This window comes from Morchella importuna (genome assembly GCF_003444635.1).
Source record: "Morchella importuna strain M04M26 chromosome Unknown Morimp01GS033, whole genome shotgun sequence".
Taxonomy (NCBI): Eukaryota; Fungi; Ascomycota; class Pezizomycetes; order Pezizales; family Morchellaceae; genus Morchella; species Morchella importuna.
In genome coordinates, this window is record NW_025763430.1 from 589820 (window position 1) to 612638 (window position 22819).

Sequence of the window (22819 nt, forward strand, 5' to 3'; positions counted from 1 at the left end):
AACCGATAAAGATCGACCAGGAACGATGAGGAAGGTTAACAGATAAAGAACAGATATCTAGAGCCGCTGCACGATAGACATTCCCAGTGGTAGATCCGAAGTTCCGGGGGATGCTCTGAGCTGTGAGGTGCTAGAGCACTCCGCTCGACACATATGTGGTTAGTCAAGTTGAAGATTGGTGCAGGCGGCAAGCACCGCAACGGGGAGGCACAATGTTGCTGAGCTGAGGCCACATATCATGGAATAGAGTAGAACAGGCGTAGAACAGGCACATGCAGAATGCGTATTAAGAGTTTAGCCTCATCGCAGAAATAGAATACGGCGGTGGAGCCGGCGCTGGAATTTTTCCTATTCACGTTGGTCGATCCAGCAACCTGTTCACCAGGTGCATAGCGCAGAGGGCTCTACGATATCTACATGTACCCATTCACCAAGATGGTGGGCAGTCTCAGTGCTTGTGTCTAAATCGCGTGAGAGCTCACCGAAGAGAATGTGCCTACTAGAGTACCTACCTAGAGTATGTAGGCACTCTACTCAAAGTAACGAACGGTCTTATGGCTGTGCAGAGCCCAGAGATTATACTCGGTAGAATGGGTATAGCACAGATGCGCAAAGCACACTTCACACTTCACACATGCTCTACCTATTCATTTTCAGATTCATATTTTCATTCACACGGGTGGGTGGGTGGGAAAGAGGCGGCCGATATTACTGGCTGGCTCTGCAGAGACGTTCCCGACAGGTTTCCTTATGGACCTTGCCTACTACTCTACCTCCTCTAGAGTGGAATAGGTACCTTAGACATGTTCTACAGCTTTATATCGAGTCGGGCTGCATCCAGGTACTGTGCGTAGAGTACCAATAATCGTGTAGACTGTCTGTAGCACTCAGGGGATAATTCACTGTGCCGGGTGATGAATGATGATGACGATGATGCCTACATTATGTACATGTAGCAGTTTTGTGGGAGTTCTTTGACTCTCTCATAGTGGCGTTAACGTGTCTTGGCAACATCAGTGTCCGCAAAGGGCCCCTTTAACATTTAACAACGAAAGGCTCTCTCCCCTCTCCTCTTCTTTCTCTTTTTCTCTCCCCGTCATCAATTCAAGAACTCCCCCACCAAGTGATCAGTCAATCCAACAAGGCTCTCCCTTCCCCCCTTCCTCTCCCAACCTCCTTTGAAGTGCGTCTTCAACTCTCCCGTCAATTACAGTAACAGTCCCTGTTCCATCCCCCACGTCGTAACGAACTTTCTTCCAACCAACCCCTCAATCAGTTTTTCTCTGGCAGAACCCTTCTTTTAAGGACCTCTTCCATCAACCTTTCTTTCTTGATAAATCAAGCCCACAAAGCAACCAAAAAAAGAATCTAAAAATGTCCACCAACGCCGTTGAGAACACCGAAGCAGTTGCTGCTGCCCCGGTTGATGCTACTGCTCCCACTGCTGTCGAGAACATGACTGATGCACTTGCCAACACCACTATCTCTGATGAGACTAGTGCTGCCGATGCTGCTCATGCTGCCTCTGCTGCTGAGGGCAGGAGACTTTACATCGGAAACCTGTCTTACGCTACCACTGATGAAGAGCTGAGGGCTTTCTTCTCTGGGTTTGAGATGTAGGTTCCCTCGAGCTGTTTGTGCTTTTTTTTTTTTTTTTTTTTTTGACACCTCCCCTGCTACCCTTGTCCGGAAGCATGCATACCCGTTACGATATGAAATCTTGATCCAATATAAACTAACATACCTCAAGTGAATCATCATCTATCCCGACAAACCCACGCAGCGGCCGTCCAGTCGGTTATGCCTTTGTCGATCTCAAGACAAAGGAGGAAGCCGAGCGTGCTATCGTGGAGCTCAGCGGAAAGGAGGTTTCAGAGAGGAAGGTCAGCGTTCAGGTTGCCAAGAAGCCTGGAACTGCCTCTTCCAAGAGGGAGGCCTACAACAACCACTCGGACGAGCAACAGCAGGAGGATGGTGAGCACCAGCAGCAGGGTGGGAGGAGAGGTGGTAGGAATTCTCGCAGGGGAAGAGGACGTGGCGGCAGGGTTAGTACTCAATCCTTTAACCTATCATCGGTCCGTTTACTAACCGGGATTATAGGCTCGCGGTGGTAACCGTGCCAACTATAATGCCAGCGGTGAGGCTACTGCAGAGGAGGGGACCACCCCCACTGCCAATGTTCTTCCTCTCACCGAGGCTACCAACACCACTGAGGCTCCTAGCTCTGGTGATGCACCCGCTGCCCCCACTGGGCCTTCCGCTGAGGGAGACAATGCCAACTTTAGGGGCAGAAGGAGAGGCCCCCCCGAGAACGGTGTTCCCAGTGCTACCAAGGTCATGGTTGCTAACCTGCCGTATGAGCTGACCCAGGAAGAGGTTAGTTGCCATTGATCACAAGTTGAATATTCGGGTGACATGCTAACTCTGTGTCCCAATCCTAGCTTTTGAAGCTCTTTGCGGACTATGATCCGGAGAGTGCCACCATTGCTCTCCGTCCTATCCCCCGCTACATGGTTCGCAAACTCCAGCTACGCGGAGAGCCCCGCAAGGGCCGTGGTTTCGGTTTCGTCACCCTTGCCTCTGAGGAGATGCAGAAGAAGGCCGTCAGCGAAATGAACGGCCGCATGGTCAACGACAGAGAGATTGCTGTCAAGGTCGCCATCGATAACCCGAAGATTGAGGGAGAGATCGAAGAGGCCAAGAAGCAACAGCAGCAACAGCAGGAGGGGTCACAGGAGGCCAAGCAAGAAGAGACCAAGGAGAATGGCGTTGCCGAGACCTTGCCCACTGCTGCTTATTGAGAGGTACTTGAAATGTGAAAATTTAACGGCTGAAAATAGAAGAGTTTGGGGGAACGGTTTGCTAGAGGTCTTTTTGTTTTTAAAAACCAATACTGTCGTTTCTCTTTACTCTGTTGTTTAGGTGCTTTTGAAAAAGTGGGGGTTAGGGCTATAATTTTATTTTTTTTTCCTTTCTTGTTTTCCGGCGAATGTGGGGCAGGGGTTTGATTTTCGCTTTTTTTTTTCGCAGGATTTTTTCTACTTGCTATAATATTCGGGTAGTTGGGTTTAGTCAGTCTGCTTCCAAAGAATATGTCTGGAGGAAGAAAAAAAGTTGAGGGAAATAGGGCGGTTGATCTGAATCTGGTTTCACAGGAGTTGGTATGAGAGATGGTAGTGCTTGGTTCTTTTTTTTTCTTTTTTTTTTCTCTTGATCATTTCGTAGCTCATTGCAAAAAACCAATGGTCTACGGTGGTCAACTTGATGAGCTTTCATGGGCGGTTAGCTGGCGCTGCAATGATTGAGAGAGCTGTAAATTGTGAATATGATAGGATCACCAACTATCACCCGGTGTGCGAGTGACAAGCCACAAGCCAGTCCAATCCAAACAGCCCACCCACCCACAGCGGGTCTGTGTAGATGTGAGCAACTTTTCGATGGAGGAAAACACCGAACAAATTATTCTAGAAATCAGTGTTCTATTCCCGGACTGACTGGTGTTTTGAAGAAGAGAGAGGCCAGGGTTAGGTGAGGCGCTGGCTACAGGAGCTGGGGTCAACTATCGAGTTGCAGGTTTGTAGACGATACCGTATACCTGCGCTTTTAAAATCTGGGACAAGAAGCAGCGTGTTATAGCATAACAGCCTTCACCGCCCAGAACACACACATGTAGCTACAGGAATATACGGCTACAGGAATGCCCAGATGCTCGTCCAATCCACGGCTCCATATATGGCTAGAACCTAACAACCCGCAATTCACGCAGACAATTCACGCAACCTATCCACAAAGCCAAATTTTTGCAAAACAACATATAGACAATTACAATTCAGGCAAGCAAGTAAACAAATAAAAAGAATAACCTACAATTTACTCTCCCTCTTCCTGCCCTCCACCCCCTCCACCACGCCCTCAGTAAGTACACTCTCTGGATACTCCACCCCGCTGCCACCACCGCCCTGCCGGTGCCACGCACCGCCGTCAACAACCAGCGTCGTCCCGCTGATAAAGTCCCCCGCGGGGCTCAGCAGGAACACCGTTGCGTCGGCGATCTCGCTCACGGTGCCGAAGCGCTGCAGCGGTATTGCGCGCGCTAACGCCGCGAGAACGTCTGGCTGGCTGAGGCGTGACATGCCCGCCGTGTTGGAGATGGGGCCGGGGGCTATACACTGTTGTCACCAGCACGTCATGTTAGCTCTCTTCTAATTGGGGTCAATGATCCTGGGGGGGGGGTGGGGACATACGTTTGAAGTGACCCCATGCGGCCCAAGCTCCACACACAGCACCTGGCTGAGCGCATCGATGGCCGCCTTTGCGGCGCTGACATGCGCCTGGTAGGGCAGGCCGTTATAGTGCAGTGTCGCGCTGACAAAGATGATCTTTCCGCGCGTGCGCTTCAGCTCCGCGAGCGCGGCTTTGACGGTGTTGTAGGAGCCGAGCACGTCGATGTCCATCACGGACTTGAAGGCGTTGGCGGACAGGTTCGTGGTGGTTGCGAGGAAGTTGCCTGCTGCGCCGCATCTGTTTTTCCGCACACATCCACTGTTAGCATCCTCCGGGGGGGGGGGGGGGGGGGAGAAGGGCGGGGAAGAGGGGAAAATACATGACGTAGTCTACGCTCCCCAACTCGCTCACTGTCCGCTCCACCGCCTGCTCCATTGCCGCGGCGTCGCGCACGTCCGCGATGATGCTGATGCACTTTGCGCCCTCACGTAGGGCTACGATCTCGGCGGCGCGGGAGTCCGTCTTGGACGGGTTGCGGCCGATGATGGCGGCGTTGGCGCCGAGGGCGACGAGCGCGCTGACTTGCGCAGAGCAGATGTCGCCCTGTGGGGGGGGGGGGGGGTTAGCTGTGGCTATGCTGGAGACAAGGGGAGGGGGAGGTGGGGGTGGGGGGTGGGGGTGGGGGGTGGGGGAGAGCTTACGGCGCCGCCGGTGCAGAGGACGACTTTGCCTTCTGCGGGATTGGGGTGGTTAGCTTAGCTGGCTGGCTGGGTAGTTGGGACCGGGAGTGCGCGGGGTGGGCGTGGGAGGCTTACCGAAGATGTTGGGCGCCCAGACGGGCGACATGAGCGGTGGTGCCATTTTGTGTGTGTGCGCGGGTGTGGCGGGTTTGATTGTTGTGCGGTGCGGTGCGCGGATTTCAGCTCTGTCCCGGGTTGCGCAGCGGCGGACGAGAGCTCTTTTTGTAGCTCGACGGAGCTCTCCACACACCCCTAACCCTGACCGAGACCGGCCCGTGATCACTAAACCGGGGGGTTCGTGTGCCGAGGCTGCACGCGGGGCCGAGTGAGAGCTGGTGAGTGGGGGTAATGATTGGTGCACTGGATTTTAGGTCTGGAAGAGAGGAGTGTCTGGGGGTGTCCCTGAGGAGTGACCGTATTCACAGAGATGCTACGCTATTCTATATACAATATCCAGACACTGGCTGCTGGATCTAGCTGGCTACATACAGAGAAGAGGAGGAAGAAGAGGAGACAAAAAAAAAAAAGACTTTTGGTTAGAGAACAGAAAAAGAGAGACATACACTCATAACTCATCTATACATCCTGAGCAGGAGAACCGACTACCGGTACTTTGCATACTCGGCCTCCTCCTTCCTGCGCTCCTCCACGCGGGCAACCACCTCCGGCCCCCACACGTCCGCCGCGCTCTTCCGGCCCTTCAGCACCTCCTTCTCGTGCTTCTTAGCCTCATCCTTCGTCATGACCACCACGCCGTCAATACCAATGCGGTGCTCCTCCATGCCCCACACACCCCCATCTTCCTTCTCCGGCAGCGCCTCCCACCTCGTCAATACAAGTCTGGTATAATACCCGCTCACCACGCTGCGGCCCTTAAACACCTCCTCCACCACATAGCCCGCATCCTCCTCCCTCAGCGGCACCCTCAGCCCGGCCACATTCCCACGCAGCCTACTCTCCTGCCCCGCCAGCTGCGCAATCATCTCCTCATACAGCTTCCCGCGACTCTTGCCCACGCTATACTCCAGCGGATACCCCGCAATGCTCGCAATGACATGGTTCGCCACACACAGCCCAAACACCCCCGGCATGGTCCCCAGCACCGGCAGTATGCGCACCCGAAACTCGGGCAGCGGCGCCAGCTCGTCCACGCCGCCCTTTGCAAACTCCTCTGCTGACAAGGGTAGCAGCGCGGCCTTGCCGGGCCCGGGCTTCTCGGTGCTGTACACGGTGGGGATGCCCGTGGTGATGCCCTTCTGCCGCAGCCGGCGGCGCGTGGAGCGCGAGAGGGGGTCCTCGAACGACTCGGAGATGTCGCCGATTTGGATCCGGGTGGGGTCCGACTTGCAGCCGGCGCCCATGGCGGAGATGACTTTGAGACCGTGTGAGTGGCAGTAGGCGAGGAGGTCGACCTTGGTGGCGATGTTGTCGATCGCGTCGACGACCCAGGTCGGGTTGCCCTCTAGGAGTGTCTCTGCGTCGGCCAGCGTCCAGAGCTCGTTCCGGGCATCGATCTCGACCCATGGCGCCACGGCGGCGAGGTGGGATTTCAGTGCGTGGACTTTGGGTGTGCCGACGTCGGCGAGCGTGGCTACGGCGTGGCGGTTGAGCGAGGAGAGAGACACTTGGTCAAAGTCGATGAGGCGGATCTTGCCGACGCCGGAGCGGACGAGCATGGTGGCGGCCCAGGAGCCGACGCCGCCGCAGCCGACGACGACGATGATGGTGGAGGAGCGGACGGCGGCGAGGCCGGGGGTGCCGAGGAAGGTGGCGTTGCGGGAGAGCTGTTCGGCGATGAGGTCTGCGGGAAGTTAGTGGTGAGAATATGGAGGGAGAGGGATGGGGGATGGGTAGAGGAGAGGCACCTTCGTCCCAGTCGCCGCGGAGGGCAGAGGCGGCGAGGGTGCGGTCTTTGTCGGTGGAGGCGGCAGCGCCATAGTCTGTGAGCTTGAGGGAGTGTCAGGTATTACCTTCTTCACAACTATATCAAACAATTGACACGGAGAAAAACATACAGCCACAGGCTCCGAGCTCTTCGGGATCGAGTCCTTCAAGTTCTTCACCTTCGACAACCGGTTCACCCTCTGGAACGCCAGGATCGTGGACCCCACCACCACGCCCGACACGAGCGCCGTCAGGGTCAGCTGTGTGCGGTGCGACGAGAGCAGCTTTGCGTCGAGGTTCATGATTGCTTGCGGCAATAGTGAGCGTGAGTGTGAATGGCAATGAGTGGATTGCGGGTGGATCGTAGTTCGTCAATGATATCAATCACTGCTTTGTGGGCTGGTTTTTGCGTTTTGCGGCGTGCCAAGATTTCGAAGTGGGCGCACTGGGTGGTACATAACCCTGGCCCTGGGCTGGGATGCGAGATGGTCATTGGCCTGAGATGCTACCCCGGCCGGATGAATGAATGAGATGGAGATGCACTTTGATCGGATGCAGTGGGGCTTGTTGCGGGGTGCTTTATAGCTGCGTATGTACTGGAAGTACCATCGCTCTCCGCTTTCGATATCATTATGCAGTGCTTGGGAGAACAGGCGTGGGAAAAACTCAATACATGTACCTATATGTAAGTAATAGAATGCACGATCCTATAAGAATACGAAGGACGAAAGCACATGTATTTATACAGTTAAAGATGACAAGTCTTATGCAGTTTAGCTAGACCATAGACACTACCTCTACCAGTGAGACCACTTTACAGCAGGCGAGTTACTCGGCCCTGAGTGAGAACCCATGAGGATTTCTACGTCCACCTACTCTACACATGCCTATATGTAATAAATCCAACAGCTATTTATCACACTCACTCGTGACTCCCCTTCCGCATCACGATATCAACTGACCCACTGCTTGGCGGTGTTTCTATTAATACAATTAAACAAGATCACCCGCCCGCCGGCACAGCTCTCGGGTGTGTGGCAGCTGCCGCCGAGCCTCCATTTTGTCTTGTCTTGTCTTGTAGCCCGTTGTAACCGTTTTTTTTCTTTTTTTTCTTTCCCCCTTCCACCAAGAGCCCAAGACAGGGCGGACCGGGGGGCTGCATGTATCTCACCATTGCCACTCCTGAACTCGTCACCGTGGCCACTGGCGAGTAACTGACTGCCTGACTGACTAACCCCAGCCTCTCTCTCTCTCTTTCCCCTTCTTCCCTTCCTTCCTTCCTTCGCTCAACCCCAGCATAACCCAACAGCCCCCCTTCCCTTCCATTCTTCCTTCCATTCCGCTTCCGTATCTTATCTTGTCTCACCACAGCAGATAGACACTGCTGTGAACATTTGTTCTGTTGTTCTCTTCTCTACGCTCGTTCCCATACATACCCCTACTATACCACACGCGACCGTTCCTGCTTTTCGTTCGTGCCGCTCACTTCCTCTTTCTTCGCCACCGTGAGATTCATTACCCAGATCCTCACCACCACCACTACTGCAATAGCTATCACCACTAATTAACTGTATTAAACCTAAATTATACTATACACCCCACACCCCATAACCGAACTGTAGCGCCCGGGCTGCCGCCGTCATAGCCATGCCCGCCTCGCCAAACTACGAATCGATAAGCCAGCACGATACCGACGATCTCCCTGTCACTCCCGGTGATACTCCAGGCGGCCGACGGTACTGCATCCATCCCTCTTCCCACCCGGCTCCCTGGTTGTGATACATGTCAGCTCCGTCTATGCTGTACCCTGTCTATGGAGTGCTCCTTTTGTGCATGTGGCTAACAGTTTTGCCTGCCCGACTCGCTAGCAGACGCCAGCGCCATGGAAAGTCGCTTCTCCCTACCGGCGAAGCCTCATGGCTAAGTAGTGTTATCAATCTCATGAATACCAGTATGCTTCCTCCTGCAATCTAGCTGCCACCGGCATGTGAATGAAAGAGACTCATGGAAGGAAATCTGTAGTTGTCGGCGCCGGTGTTCTTGCGATGCCTCATGCGATGGCAAAGTTCGGAATCACGCTAGGTGTATTCGTGATTGTCTTCTCGGGCTGTATGAGTGGCTTCGGACTGTACCTGCAGGCACGGTGCGCAAAGTATGTCGAGAGGGGCACGGCGAGCTTCTTTAGTCTTAGCCAGTTGACATATCCAAATGCCTCAGTCGTTTTTGATGCTGCGATTGCGATAAAGTGTTTTGGTGTGTGCCCACTGCCCATAGTATTGTGCTGTATATATATCGTGGGGTTCCTAACGAGATGGTGTGACAGGTGTGGCTGTATCATACCTAATCATCATCGGTGACCTCATGCCACAGGTAATCCTCGGCTTCAACGAGAGTGCAGGCAGCATCGACTACCTCATGGATCGTCGCTTCTGGATTACCGCCTTCATGCTAATCGTGATCCCATTGTCATTTCTGCGCCGCCTGGACTCGCTCAAGTACACATCCTTCATTGCCCTTGTCTCCATCAGCTACCTGGTTGTCCTTGTGCTTGCGCACTTCATCATCGGCGACACACTTTCGGATCGGGGCCCCATCCGTCCCCTCATTCCCTCGTCAACCATTGATGTTCTTAGCGCCTTCCCCATCATTGTTTTTGCCTACACTTGCCACCAGAACATGTTCTCCATTGTCAACGAGATCGGCGACAACTCTCACGGTAGCACTCTGAGCGTTATCTTTGGCTCGATTGGTTCCGCAGCTTTCATCTACCTGCTCGTGGCAATCACAGGATACCTCTCGTATGGTGACAATGTGGCTGGGAATATCATTGCAATGTATCCCGGTGCGTGGACGAGCACGGTGGGCAGAGCCGCAATTGTGATCTTGGTGGTGTTTAGCTACCCGCTGCAGGCACATCCGGCAAGGGCTAGTGTGGACAACGTGCTCAAGTGGCGGCCAGCGCGAGGTGGTGCGGCTGGGAGACCCATGATACCGGTTGCCAGGAGCACTGAGATGAGCGATCGCCGATTTGCAATCATCACGACACTGATTTTGATCGGGACGTTTTTGACGGCAATCATGGTGAACAGTTTGGAGAAGGTACTGGCGTACGTTGGCAGCACTGGAAGCACCAGTATTAGTTTGTGAGTTTCTCTCCATCTACCGCATGTATCGAGAGCGTCGAGACTAACTTAGCGTAGCATCTTGCCGGGGATTTTCTACTGGAAGATCTCGAACCCAGAGGCTGACCACCACGCGCTACTGAAGGACCACGAGGACTTGGACGACGAGGAGGTGGGAGAGTTTGTCGGCAGTGTTGACAACTGGAAGACCAGGCTGCTAAGGAGAGGGGCGCTGGCGCTCGTGTGCTATGGGTTTCTGGTTATGTTCGTGTGTCTGGGTGTTAATATCCTCGGACATCCGAGTCATTGAGTAGATTATAAATATTTATAGGTGGAGCGCTGATGGAACATCAGCAGTATCTGGGAACACTTGTAAGGCTTGGCTTTTGGATATGCAGGTGTTCTTACATACCGGTAGTTGGTGGTGGGAGAGTTTCATAGGTGGTTCATTATCGGGGGTAGAGACGTATTCATCTCTGGGCTAGAGTTTCTCGTGAGTTTTATTTTCTGTCTATTGTTGTTCTTTTATACTGTCGTTTTGTTCTCGCTTGTGATGCCCGGCATAACTTTCATCATTTATGGCGTTTTGTTTTCGGCCCTGTAGGGTTATTTGTGTTGTAATGTCTTTTCTCGTTATTATTCTATTGGTGATAATAGGGCATTAAGTAGGGTAGAGTATATAACTGTGTATGAGCCTAGCTAGGCTCATTTATTGGTCTCGTCTTATATATATGTAGTATTGGTAGATAGAACCGTAGATAGTGGCTTGGTGGGAATTGGTACAGAGGTTGTTATGATTGTGGTGTTCCAGAGGTATTGAAGCCGTGAAGGTGTTCGTAAAGCGTCACCAGAACCGCATAGCGCCGCCAGACAAGATCTGGGGAATGACATGAAGTGACTCGGAAAGAACACGGAAGCAACCTTTTCATGTACCCAATCCTCGGAACAGGTACCTGTCAGGTTCCCTCTGCCCCACATGGATACAAAAATCTACCTTTAGTCAACCAAAAGGTTAACGTCTGCAAGCACTCTATCAACCTTTAGCCGATCAAGACGCCAGTAATGTTATCAAGTAAAGTCCGTCAGACTAAACCTTCGCGGATGCACCGCCAATCCCGGAGCTTCCAGACATGCCTCGCCTGAGACATCCGATATGCAGGTACAACCATAGTCGTCTCCGTAGTATGATGTTTCTTAGACATACCGCCATAACTCGAAAAATTGGCTAGCTTCCAGAGGTCAAAATTACTTGTATGGGAAACTTCTGATGCAGATCGATGCCATTCAACCAATCACTCGAGTGATAATCCCTGGCCGGAGATAGCCAATTTTTCGAGTTTTGGCGGTACACTTAAGGTTCGTCTGACTACCGCAAGATTTGGAGCGTTGCACCCGGGCGTTAGAGAAGATCCTGGTATGTAAAAAGCACCAATTTTTGCTCGAACTGTGGCGAATCCTTCAGTTTTTGGTGAGAGAAACTTACCAGGATCTTATTTAACACCTGGGTGCAACGCTCCAACTTTTGCGGTATACATAGCCCATCCCCATCCCCCCAAAGAAAACTCAGAAATTGCACCTCCATGTCAGGGTCCAGTCCCGAATGACTGTTATTGATTCCACCGGAAGCCATATTGATGGGGATGGACCCTGTATGGTGTGTGGCTGTAGGGCTGCGTCTGGTCTGGTCTGGGGTTAGGGTACTTGGATGCGGCGGCGGCTTAATAGAGGAAGGAGCTTTATGGGTGCCGCCCAAGCACTGCTACTAGATGAGGTACCTACTCTACTCGTATTTCACTGACGTTTTTGAACTGGGCCATTATTGCATACACCCAAAATCATGAGCTTAGTATATTTTTATATAGCATGCAATATCAGTCACGTCCACAAACGTCAGTGAAATACGAGTACTCTTGTGATGCTTACTGATGAGTAATTATACCCTCTTATGCTTTATGACTTGAAGTGCATAAATGGCACTCGAGCTAGGCCCATGTACATGTACTGTATGTTATCACCATGCAGCGCCAGATAATGGTACTTTGGGGATGGGGATCGAAAATAAGACCGCATTTCTGGCAAAGCAGCAATCTGGGATAACACCCCCGACATCTCGCCAATTCTTGTTTGGGGGGGGTGGAGGAGGAAAGAAAAAAGAAAAGAGGGGAAAAGGATTCGTCTTCTTCGTTTCAAGACTCGGCAATCGTAAAGATATGTACACGTTTTTAGCCACAGGAACAATGAGCCGGGTGGAAGGAGATCTGAAGTACATGGTGACAGGCGCTCGCTCTGATTTGCTACTAAATTTACACACAGCGCATCATCTGCGGCGGCGGGTAGCGATGATGGAAAAAGAACACCCAAAGTAACGCTTTTGGGCCTGGCAGAGCGCCCTCATTTGCAGATCTGGGGGGGAATATAAAGAGAGGCACTGCTCACAAGATAGAGGGAAGGGTACTTACGCCGCAGATACTAGTGTTCTTGTCAAGTATCTTCGCCTCTTTGCAGTGCGTTCTCGCCGTATTTAGGCGGTAACCCGGAGCAGGACTCACCACTTCTACATTCGCATACTCGACTTTCTGTTTAATTGACGAAAAAGCCGTTTCTTTCTTTCTTTCTTCCCTTCAGGTAAAGGAACGCGAATTTAGATATTAGAGAGAGATAATATCAGGGATATTGATTCTTCCATCTCACGTCGTTCTTTATGCGAGAGGGAGAAGCAGCATACCCGTGATATATATATACTTCATATATAGGGTGGCCTCCTGGTTTATTTTTTTTTCTTATTGTTACTAGTGAGCCGGGAAGGATAAGCTCTACTCCCCAGATCGGCTGGTCTACCGTTCAATTTACGCTTTCCGTCTTCCTATCGACCTTCCAATTCCTCTTTTGTTGCAGCGAATCCACTTCTGGGTGTTCTTTTCTTTTTTTTTATTCTTCCTTTGGGAACCGAAATTTATTACTAGCTGGTACTACTAGTAGTTAGTAGTGTAAGCACACACACACTGTTCCACCAGTCAATAATACACATCTAGGTACAGCCTCACTGCCCCCCTCCCCAGTACGATTGCCTCATCTCCAGTCTACATATCCAGAGCAAGGCTCATGATTCCCCCACTCGTACCTCATGTTTCCAGTCCTTTGAAGTGGGAAGGCTAGTAAAGCAAGCAATCCCTTCGCCATACATGCACATCATCTCCTTCTCTTTCCTATTAAGATCTTACTTTTTTTATTGCATGGTAGACCCACTCGTCTGCTCTTTTTGCGGCGTACCAAACGTGCCAAACACATCACATATCATACATACATACTCCCCTCCCCTCCACCACTCATCTCAATTCTGTTTCCATAATACTCCGCCTGCCTACTTCTAAAGGAACTCTCCTCCCACATTTCTATTCCTCACCTCTATTCACACTTCCTCCACACACACACCGTCATCTCTAGTTGCCATTTCCACCCACCCCTTCATCCCCTAACAAGTAATAATTAATTGCAACACTTGAAGCTCACGATTTTCAGCCCTTGTCTCTAGCACTTTCAAAAGCAGATCCATTGTTGCATTCAAGCCACACGGACAGCCATACAATTAAAGCCCACTTAACCACTCTCCATTCTACGTGGTTGTCGCTACCGCCGTTCGAGGGTCTACGCTGCTCATCGTGAAACTAGCCCCTGCCGCGTCCGCGTCCCACCTTTTTCTCTAATTGATTGAACCGGAAGAGCGCCCTGTGCAGCACCCACTCCCACTTGCACCCCCATCGTCATCTAAGCACCCCCAGGTCTTCCCTGCCAGTGCTTGCCCCATCGCAATTCTCCTTCCGCCATTCCACCTGGGATCGCTTCCTCCCTCCCTCTTTCATCCCCCACCCCCCTAACTTTTTCATTGCAATAACGACACTACTACCAAACCCGTCGGAGCGAACAAAAACACTTGGGTTTCCATTTTCTGCTACGCTCCTTTCTACGACTGCTTGATCCCACTCACTTTTTGACATCTCCTTCGTGGGGAGTTACATGCAATCCTACACCTCCCTTCATCAACCGTCTGGAAGAAAAATGCAAGGGCAGGATAAAGCAATGTCGCGAGGCAGGTCCTATGGCGGCTCCTCGAGAGCGGACTTTGGGAATATAATTGGCGATCCGTTCGCTTTGTCAACCATCTCAATAGCTATAGTGAGTAGCGCTTATATATTACCTTTTTGTTGTTGCTGTTGCGGTTGCGAGGGGAAGCTTTAGGAGCCCGTTGCCGAGCAAACAGAGAGAGTTGTCGTTGTTGTCGCTTGTTTACTGTTTACTGACAAGCACAAACAGATAGGATGGCTGGTAGGGTTCGTCTCACAGATGATTGCGGACGCCGATAAAACGATTGGGAATTTCCCAAAGTTCGCTTGGTGGTCGATCGTCTACGTACTATTCTGTATAATTGGGGTGATCATTGTAGTATTAATGGATTCGGCACACAAATATCAGATGGCTGTAAGTTTTTATTTTAGTAATTGGGAGGGGCCTTTTTTCGTTTCACGAAATCTGTTTACTGATTCTATTTTGCGGGGGGATTTATAGATCGTGGGATATCTTTCAGCCGGGATGGTCTTTACCTGTTCGGCTGCAAACACACTCGTTTACACCGATAGGGGAACTATGCAAGCGGCGGGTGCTGGTCACATTATCCTCTCCATCGTCCAGGTCAGTATTGTCGACTTTTCCTGCTCGATGTCTCGAAAGGGGGGGAAGATTTATTAAATTGTTCGTTTCTCTATAGATTATTTGGATCTTCTACTTCGGGTCGACCCCCGACGCGTTATCACACGCCTATGTTGATTCGTTCGCTCTGCACAAGGACCAGAAGCGGTCTCAGAGCACACACCCGCTATCGCCTGGCTACCACGGCGACAGGCCGCATACCAGCACTAGCAGCCATCATGCACCCCAGATGTACACTAGTGCCCAGCTCAGCGGCTTCGAGACAAGCTCTCCGCAACCTGGTGCGCAATACAGGGAGTCGATTAATAAGTATGCTTCGCCCAACAGTGCGACACCCGCCCCTGGCCCTTCAACTACACCCCAGCCGCAGAGTGCGGCGATCCAGATCCCGCCGGACGAGGTCACCGCTCCCACCGATTACCCGTACAGGGCAAAGGCAATCTACTCGTACGATGCCAACCCGGAGGATGCGAACGAAATCTCGTTCACAAAGCACGAAATTTTGGAGGTTTCGGATGTTTCTGGACGATGGTGGCAGGCGAGGAAACAGAATGGAGAGACGGGTATTGCACCATCAAATTACTTGATATTGCTGTAAGATGGCGGTGTAATGGCATGTTGCAACCCCGGGCGGATTTGGCATTGTTAGGACGTAGGGGTTCAGAAGGAAAGTGCGTGTGTACGAGATTGGGACTGGGGAATCATCGGTTGTAGGAGTTCCGGGAAAGGAATATACAAATTGGCGTTCACCAAGATCTTTTGGATAGGCTCCACTACTATTCTTCAAAATACAATATTCGTTATGCGGATCAAACTTTTACACGCTGCGGGGTTGGCGGAGGTGATTTTCTTGTGGGTTTCTTCGATACACGCATTTCTTGGTAGCGACGTTGGGGAGGATCTGTCCTAGTCGTCGTCAGCGCGCTAGGCAACTTGGGTTTTATTAGGGGAAAGGTCTGGGCGTCCAATATCCATTTGTTTCTGTTCATTTGTATTTTTTTCAGTTCTGTTTTTTCTTTTCTTTTTTTTTTTTTTTGTTCCTGGAGAGGCTTTACTCTATTTTCTCTATTGATTTACATACCCCAAATCATGTTTTATATACCCCCGAGTTCCTCTCCTTATTTTTTTGGGCGTAAAGGAGACAGACGGTTTTTCTTCGTGCGTAAAAGATCTGTCTTGAACTCCTTTGTTGGTTAATGGATTCTACTATCCCTCCTCCTCCATCTGCACGCCAATTCCATACAGCAATATTTCTTTGAAAACTCTCCTTTGTTTTCCATTTATTCTTTCTTCCACAGGAAATTTGTTTCTCTATAATGTGGAGGGTTCTTATTTTCGGGCCATGAGAGATGAACTCTTACTTTCTTCGGAGCCGGTTGGGAAGCTAGTTCGTATTTTTGTATTTTGTTTCCTTTTTTCCCACTAGTGTGCGCAGGTGCACCGTAGTGAGTTAGTTGCTAGTTTTGGTAGAAGCAGTAGGGTATCTAAAAAAAAAGGGGGGGGGGGGAGGGGGGAGGGGGGGGAGGGGGTTGTAGTGAGTTTACTTTTTAAGCCAAGATATCGCGGCTATTCAATGCTCAAAAGATTCGATACCTATATACCTACTACGCACATGTCTGCAATTCCCATTGAGATTTTGCAAGCCCTTTTGCTTTTTGATTTCGGCCCGCTCCGCACGAAACGTGGGTCCGGGAATTCCTGGGACGAAATGAAATATGTAGAACTCACTGCACCACCAGCTAGAGCACCTACTCGTATTTCACTGACGTTTTTGAACTGGGCCATTATTGCATACACCTAAAATCATGAGCTTGGTGTATTTTTGTATGGCATGCAATATCAGTCGCGTCCACAAACGTCAGTGAAATACGAGTAGAGTAACAGATGTAACCCACCAACCAAAGATAGGGGCAGTGGTCGGTGGGTTGGATTGGTTGTATTTATTGTGGAGGCAGATGCCACTGGTTCGCTGTGCGTCACATCGCATTGCAATTGGATGGTATTATTATTATTATTTCCCAGCACCACCTAATGTACTAGGGTGTAGCGAAAAGTGATCAGAATCTGATAAGACAAATACACGTATTCACCGCAATATTCACTTATCAGATTCTGATCACTTACCCTCAACACCTGGTACTCTAGATACGTAGCATCTTTCCCGGTAACTCTTCGGAACCGTGCCGATTCTTGCTCGGAAGACGGTGCTCCTGTTAACGCGATAAATATAGTACAAGTAGGGCCACATAAACTTCTAGTAAAGCTAACAGCTGATGTCGATTTTTTTTTTTTTTTGGGGGGGGGGCAAGTAAGTCATCGGATTACCGTGTGTACCTACAGTGTAGCTTGCTCGAGGGTGGAGGTTCCTTTTTGATGAGACCTACTCTACGAAGCTCAATCAAAGCCTCCATAGAGTGACAATAAAATATTCTGGTAATCATGGTGACGGATGGCGTGTGATACAGAAGCCTGAAACATAAAAATACAAGAGATCGCCATCTAACCGTTTCTAACCTAACCCTGCAAACATCACATAAACCTGCCACTCTCTACTCTCTTCTAAACCCTTCTTACAGGTCGATAGGGTATCGTAAATCACCATAACTTGGTAAGAAAGGACTTAGAAATAAAAGATAAGTTAATAGAAGCCCCCGCAACATATCCTTCCTCTAAAGACGAATTGAAAAATAAATGAAGATTAAACAGATGCAGGCGTAAAATAGATTCCGGTAAAGAAAAGGGAAGGGAAGTTTTTGATGAAGACAGGCGCAAGCCCGGTGCATCACACATGAAAACGAAGCAAAACTGAACGTCAAGGTAAAAAGTTATTACAGATAAATGGGAAAAGGCCCTTGAAAAGTTGGGGGAAAAAAAATTTCTGCTGAACAATACTATAGAAGCATAATTAAACACTCGTTCACACTAACCCACACTCGCTCAATCATTTTTGATACTCGCATCCAAAACCGCAACGAAATCCCTATAAGAAACAATGAAACAAGAAAATAAAACAAGTGTTACAATAATCCCCACGAAACCACTTTACCCTCCACCTAGAGGCTGCGCAGAGAGATGCCGGCGGGATCCGCCGTTCATGATTACGGAGGGTAATGAAGCTGTTGACATTGCCGTTCCGGTCATTTGAGCGGAGTCAGCTGCTTTTACAGGAGCCTCCTCAATCAGATCCTCTTCTTCCTCTTCTTCCTTCTCCTCTTCAGAATCCTCATCGTCACTCCTAGTGTCCTCAGCTTGTCCTCCCTTGATAACCTTTACAGCTACACCGATGATCATGTAGAACCACATTAATGTGAGTACTTGCAATGCCAATAGCAAAAAGATAAATCCCATCAGGATAGGTTTCGTGAAACAAACTGCCTCCGTTGGATAATAGAACTGACGGATTAGAAGCGACCAATCCTGAATGATATCAGGCATAGGCGTTTGGGTGACAGAGCCTGGATGATAGCAGCCCTCTGGGATCATTACAAGTGCGTCTCTCCAGGCAGAATTGACAACGAGCATGTAACAAATATGTCGGCCAATAAACCAGGTGATGAGAAAGACGCCAAACGCCCAATCGCAGATTGTACTATAACCGAGGTACTTAAGCATTTTAGCAAGCTATTTCAAGCAATTGTCAGTAAGCGGGTCCAGCAAAGAATCGAGGAAGAGGCTCTGGCTCACTGGTAAAAGTGTGTCCACAACGTCCATGACGCAAAGTATCACATTGCCGACTCTGGTCATGTGCAATGTGTAGCTCGTGAACATGAGGGTACATGTAATGATGTGATGCGCGAACATTTGGTAGTAGTCCTTTCTTCTTTCCTCAATATTGAGGACAAAAATTTGTTGTAGCCAGAACGCGAATTGAACCAAGTAATACCACTTGAAAGTACCACCCAAATCGCGCAGAGGCCAGTTGGTCCACATCTCGGGGAGGTTGAGCCAGTACGGGCTGTCATACATCAGGTACTACAGGCAACGAAAGGGCATCGTTAGTCCTTTCCGGTTCTTTCGCGCAGTTGTGCTACAGGAAAATCTTTGGGAAGGAATTTGAGACATACCATCCCCAACGTCCAGAAAACAGAGTAGTAAACCAACAACCACGCTTGCTCAGCAAACCTGATAAGGCCTCTTTTGGTAGAAATTCCACCTCGTCTAGCCAATGGCGTGAAAATATAATCCATGGCAGTTGCCCGAAGGAAAGTAAACATCACTATCCAGAAGGATAGAAAATAAATGTCATCTTCACCCTTACCATAGAGATTGGTATCGGGATTATGGTAAGATATTTTGAAGAGTTTAGTAGTTGTGGATCGGTATTGCGGAAGCAGAATGTGAATTGCCGCGAAACAGGAAAGAATTATTAGTGAAAACTCTGTGAAAATAGCATATTAGTAAAATTCGTGTTAAAGACGGTTTTGATAAAAGTTTGCACATTGAGAGTGAGGGGTAAAGTGCAATTGTCATACTTACTTATTTGTCTTTCGACCATATAAGTTGCGAGGCGATCAAATGCGTTAAGAGGGGGCTTCGCATCCTTTTCCTTTGCAGGGCTCCTTTTTCTTTTGACTTTCAAGACCGAATTGTGAGTTGTGGCCGCAGAAGACCTCCGTCGCGGAACAGCCCCCTTTACACCATTCCTTACGGATCCTGCACCCATAGAACCATTTCTTGACCTGACTGAATGGCGCCGACCACTAGGCCGATCATCGTCTGAGATGGGAGAATACATTGACCACTCCGAGGCGGTGGTTATGAAAGTTGGTGTTGTGGGAGTTAGTTTCTGTATGAGCGATATGATGTGATGATAGTGATGGTGGTGGTGGTGATGTGTAGCTGGTGTGAAGGACAGGGAGATTGATAAGGAGGTGGAGGTGGAGGTGTGAGAGAGGGTTGGGGGGGTTTAGTTGAGAACTCGATGAGGGATGGTGCTACGAATTGGTACGGGCCCGATGAATGGTCAAAGGTATGAAAGAGAATATAACCTATTGAGGACGAGGAAAAGCGGTAGGGGGGAGAGGAGGATAGAAGAGGGGAGGAGGGGGTGTGAATTAAGTCGGATGCTACTTAGGAGGATTCACAGGGGGAGAAAAAGACACGGTGAAGTTGAAGGGACCTTCGAGGAATTTTACGAGAAAGGAGAAAACAGGCCAGACCAGACACAGAAGAGGCGGTGGTGGCGGTATTCAACACAAGAAGGTCCTCCCAGCCCGCCTATGTGCTTTACGTGACATACATAAATACACTTTAAGTCTACAGTTAGAGAGTGTGCTTTATGGACACACAAATTGTGTTGTGAGGTGAGTTTCTTAGGTGTGTACGGTACTGTAGTTAGGCCCTGAGCGGATCAGGGTCAATCAACACCCTAAAGAAAGGGTCAGGTCAGGAACCAGGGGTTGAGAGGGTAACCCATGCCCCGTGCTTGCTGAACCCCTCAACTAAAGAGCGGCACCAATCAACTCCCTCAAATTCGCGGTCAGCGTAACTCTTTGTTGGCCATCACTCAACCACACTCCAGGTGAAATTGACAAACTGACGCGCTTAAGCTATGCATAGATACTATCACCCATCCCGAGCGCGCGAGCGGCTGTTACCCTTCCATGATCTTGTTGGGAGCAGAAACCCGTCCGTGTCACGCCATACCCTTTTGTCTTGCGTAGCGGCTCTGCACAGTTCAAATCAATGGTTCAAACCCTTTTGTTTTTGTTGAACCGAAACTCGCCTCCTGGAGCGTGATTCGCTTTGTTATGCTACCTTTTTACGGTTGCACACATACATGTAGTGCTGTAGAGTAACAACGAGGTCACTCCCAAAGCTAAACACTATCCCTTGGACGGATGAAACTCTCAAATTCGCGACATCCCTCTTTCAGCTATCACTAGCCTTATGTGGTAACTGTAGCTGATTTTTCATTGGCTCAATTATTGTTATCACCTGCAAAAAGAAGGACAACTGCCTTACTAAGTGCGTGCACGGTCCATGTCGCGAATTTGAGAGTTTCATCCGTCCAAGGGATAGACTCGCCCCCACATTTCGTTGCCCACCCAAGAACTTATTAGTACCTGATACCTTCTCTACTCTCTCCCTATTTTCAACTAAGCAATGGATGATTCAGCGGATACCATAGCTGGAGAGACACTTTTCGCGCTCGAGACTCGTCTGCGCCGCTTGGAATTTGTCCTTCAAGGTTCAAGTGAAGATCCCATCGGCGAATTACACGCTCTGGGAGGGGCTGGCCAGAGGAACTCGGTCAGCGCACGTCTCAACGCGCTAGAAAGAGATCTGAACAGGCTCTCTGCAAAGTCGCAGACCGTAAAAGACATGCTCAATCTTCGTTTGTCCCCTCTCGCATAGCTATATACCTGTCCTGTCAAAGTAAGCTCCAGATCATCTGATAACTTATGATAATATAGATGCCAATTTTCCTGAGATCTTCAAAAACGTTCATCCTGCCATCCAAACCTCAACACTATCCTCTGAAGAAAAACTATCAACTGTTCTTGCGGCCGCTCCTTCGTTCCACGCTACCTCTTCGCAGTTGACCTCCATAATGGACACCCCCATTCCAAACCCGTCGATATCAACCGACTTGATTGCATTAGTCCCCAGGATAAACAGAGTGCAGGTGGTGCAGCAGGCCCAGGCGAAGGAGATCGCTGAATTAAGAAAGAGAAGTGCAGCACTGTTGGAGATGTGGTATTTATTGGGTATCGAAGGAGTGAACGAGTGCTTTGCCGAGTGGGACGAAAGAACCTTGGCAGTGGACAAGCTCCTATCAAGAAAGATTAAGGCTGCGGAAAATTCATAATATCAAATATTATCATTGCTCACTTAGCACTGTTTTTGAAACTTCTCCTACGTCTTCTTTCACAAGAGATAGATAGGTTACTTGTATATTCGGTCCAAGATAATCTGGCCAAATACTAAGGTGTTCAGTAAAAGGACACGACCTTTTGTGAGTCCCTCCTTAGAATCCGAAGCCACTGCTGTGATTTCAGGGCTTTGGTTTTCTTTTGTATCTTGCTTCCTATTGTTGTGTATATATGCAGTCATGGATTCATACATACATGTATAATCGGCACCCTAGATTGCTTTCTAAATATGAATGTAAGTATGTATGTACATTCATGAAATCTCACTCGAACTTCAATATTACGTAAACAAAATTATCAACTTACAGGTGCATGTATGTACATACTTTATTACTTGGTTTTTTTCCTTTTTTTCTCCCTTTTTATTTCTCTCTATAACTACATGTACATGTACATGTATTGGCCGAACAGCGGTGGCTTTTGAGCCATTCAGGGTAAACAATGTAGGCAAGGTAGAGCAAAAATGAGGACCACACCATTCCACATGTGAAAGCTCCATAGACACCTGGAGTTGACTCGCGCGGCCTTGCGTGAATATGAGTGTAATGGGGATTCTCCATGGCTAAGCTTGGTCTTTTCAGCTTTCTGGGGGTGTTTGTTTGCACTTTATCCTCAAGCTTTATTACCCACCTCGTTTTAGTGTTCCATCTCTCGATCGATCCTTCCTGGCTCTCATTTTAACTTAAAAGTACATGTTACATACATGTAACTACCATTTGGGGTAAACAGATACATGGTTCATAGGACGACCTGAAGCTGCTGGGTGGGATTGGTTCATACATATATTGCCTTGGCACCCACGGATGAGCACAATAAGGGTGTGGTTTTGTGTTTCAAACATTTTAGAATAAAAGGCCCTGTTAGCCTCATGTATACATGTACATGTATCTTACACTCCTTCGGAAAAATAGAGGACAAGGTGCCGCCTACGCCCATAGATAGGAAAGGGACCTAATTGCACCAAAGTAAAGTCGGAATCTAGACTTTGGTGTATAATCTTCCTTTAGCTATAAATTGAATTAGAATATGTAAATAAAGGATTGCAGCTGGAAAGTTTGTACTGACAATACGCCATTATTTTGTGCTAAATAGGTGGGTCATAGTTAAGATACGGAGATTTAGACAAGGAGGAATCGATTACAGCGAAAGCTTGCGATAACGGTGCCTTCTATAAGGGTAATCTCTCTATAACGGTAGCACTTCTCGGTCATTTTTTCCCGGCTTTCAGCACCAGCACCTCTTATATAAGGGTACATAATCTCACTATAAT

General features: G+C 49.3%; 7 protein-coding genes across 7 annotated transcripts; 4 read left to right on the plus strand and 3 right to left on the minus strand.

Annotated features, from left to right (window-relative positions):
• Positions 1-1374: 1374 nt before the first annotated feature.
• On the plus strand, positions 1375-2801 carry LAJ45_09070 (uncharacterized protein; the record flags this gene model as incomplete). Its single annotated transcript, XM_046118616.1, has 5 exons — positions 1375-1616; positions 1751-1974; positions 2032-2045; positions 2101-2376; positions 2442-2801. The coding sequence occupies 5 exons, from the start codon at positions 1375-1377 to the stop codon at positions 2799-2801; spliced, it is 1116 nt and encodes a 371-aa protein (XP_045968293.1).
• Positions 2802-3863: 1062 nt separating this feature from the next.
• LAJ45_09071 (uncharacterized protein) lies at positions 3864-5085 on the minus strand (the record flags this gene model as incomplete). Its single annotated transcript, XM_046118617.1, has 5 exons — positions 3864-4169; positions 4245-4521; positions 4604-4827; positions 4926-4957; positions 5040-5085. The coding sequence occupies 5 exons, from the start codon at positions 5083-5085 to the stop codon at positions 3864-3866; spliced, it is 885 nt and encodes a 294-aa protein (XP_045968294.1).
• A 481-nt stretch (positions 5086-5566) lies between these two features.
• On the minus strand, positions 5567-7150 carry LAJ45_09072 (uncharacterized protein; the record flags this gene model as incomplete). Its single annotated transcript, XM_046118618.1, has 3 exons — positions 5567-6765; positions 6830-6911; positions 6980-7150. 3 exons carry the CDS (start codon positions 7148-7150, stop codon positions 5567-5569), a joined length of 1452 nt encoding a protein of 483 aa, XP_045968295.1.
• A 1345-nt stretch (positions 7151-8495) lies between these two features.
• Positions 8496-10280, plus strand: LAJ45_09073 (uncharacterized protein; the record flags this gene model as incomplete). Its single annotated transcript, XM_046118619.1, has 5 exons — positions 8496-8584; positions 8717-8799; positions 8871-9101; positions 9172-9991; positions 10049-10280. 5 exons carry the CDS (start codon positions 8496-8498, stop codon positions 10278-10280), a joined length of 1455 nt encoding a protein of 484 aa, XP_045968296.1.
• Positions 10281-14047: 3767 nt separating this feature from the next.
• On the plus strand, positions 14048-15272 carry LAJ45_09074 (uncharacterized protein; the record flags this gene model as incomplete). The annotated part of the gene is made up of 4 exons (XM_046118620.1): positions 14048-14143; positions 14282-14446; positions 14534-14656; positions 14733-15272. 4 exons carry the CDS (start codon positions 14048-14050, stop codon positions 15270-15272), a joined length of 924 nt encoding a protein of 307 aa, XP_045968297.1.
• Positions 15273-17716: 2444 nt separating this feature from the next.
• Positions 17717-19409, minus strand: LAJ45_09075 (uncharacterized protein; the record flags this gene model as incomplete). Its single annotated transcript, XM_046118621.1, has 4 exons — positions 17717-18295; positions 18359-18646; positions 18739-19052; positions 19151-19409. 4 exons carry the CDS (start codon positions 19407-19409, stop codon positions 17717-17719), a joined length of 1440 nt encoding a protein of 479 aa, XP_045968298.1.
• Positions 19410-20779: 1370 nt separating this feature from the next.
• Positions 20780-21485, plus strand: LAJ45_09076 (uncharacterized protein; the record flags this gene model as incomplete). Its single annotated transcript, XM_046118622.1, has 2 exons — positions 20780-21011; positions 21091-21485. 2 exons carry the CDS (start codon positions 20780-20782, stop codon positions 21483-21485), a joined length of 627 nt encoding a protein of 208 aa, XP_045968299.1.
• Between the last annotated feature and the right edge of the window lie 1334 nt (positions 21486-22819).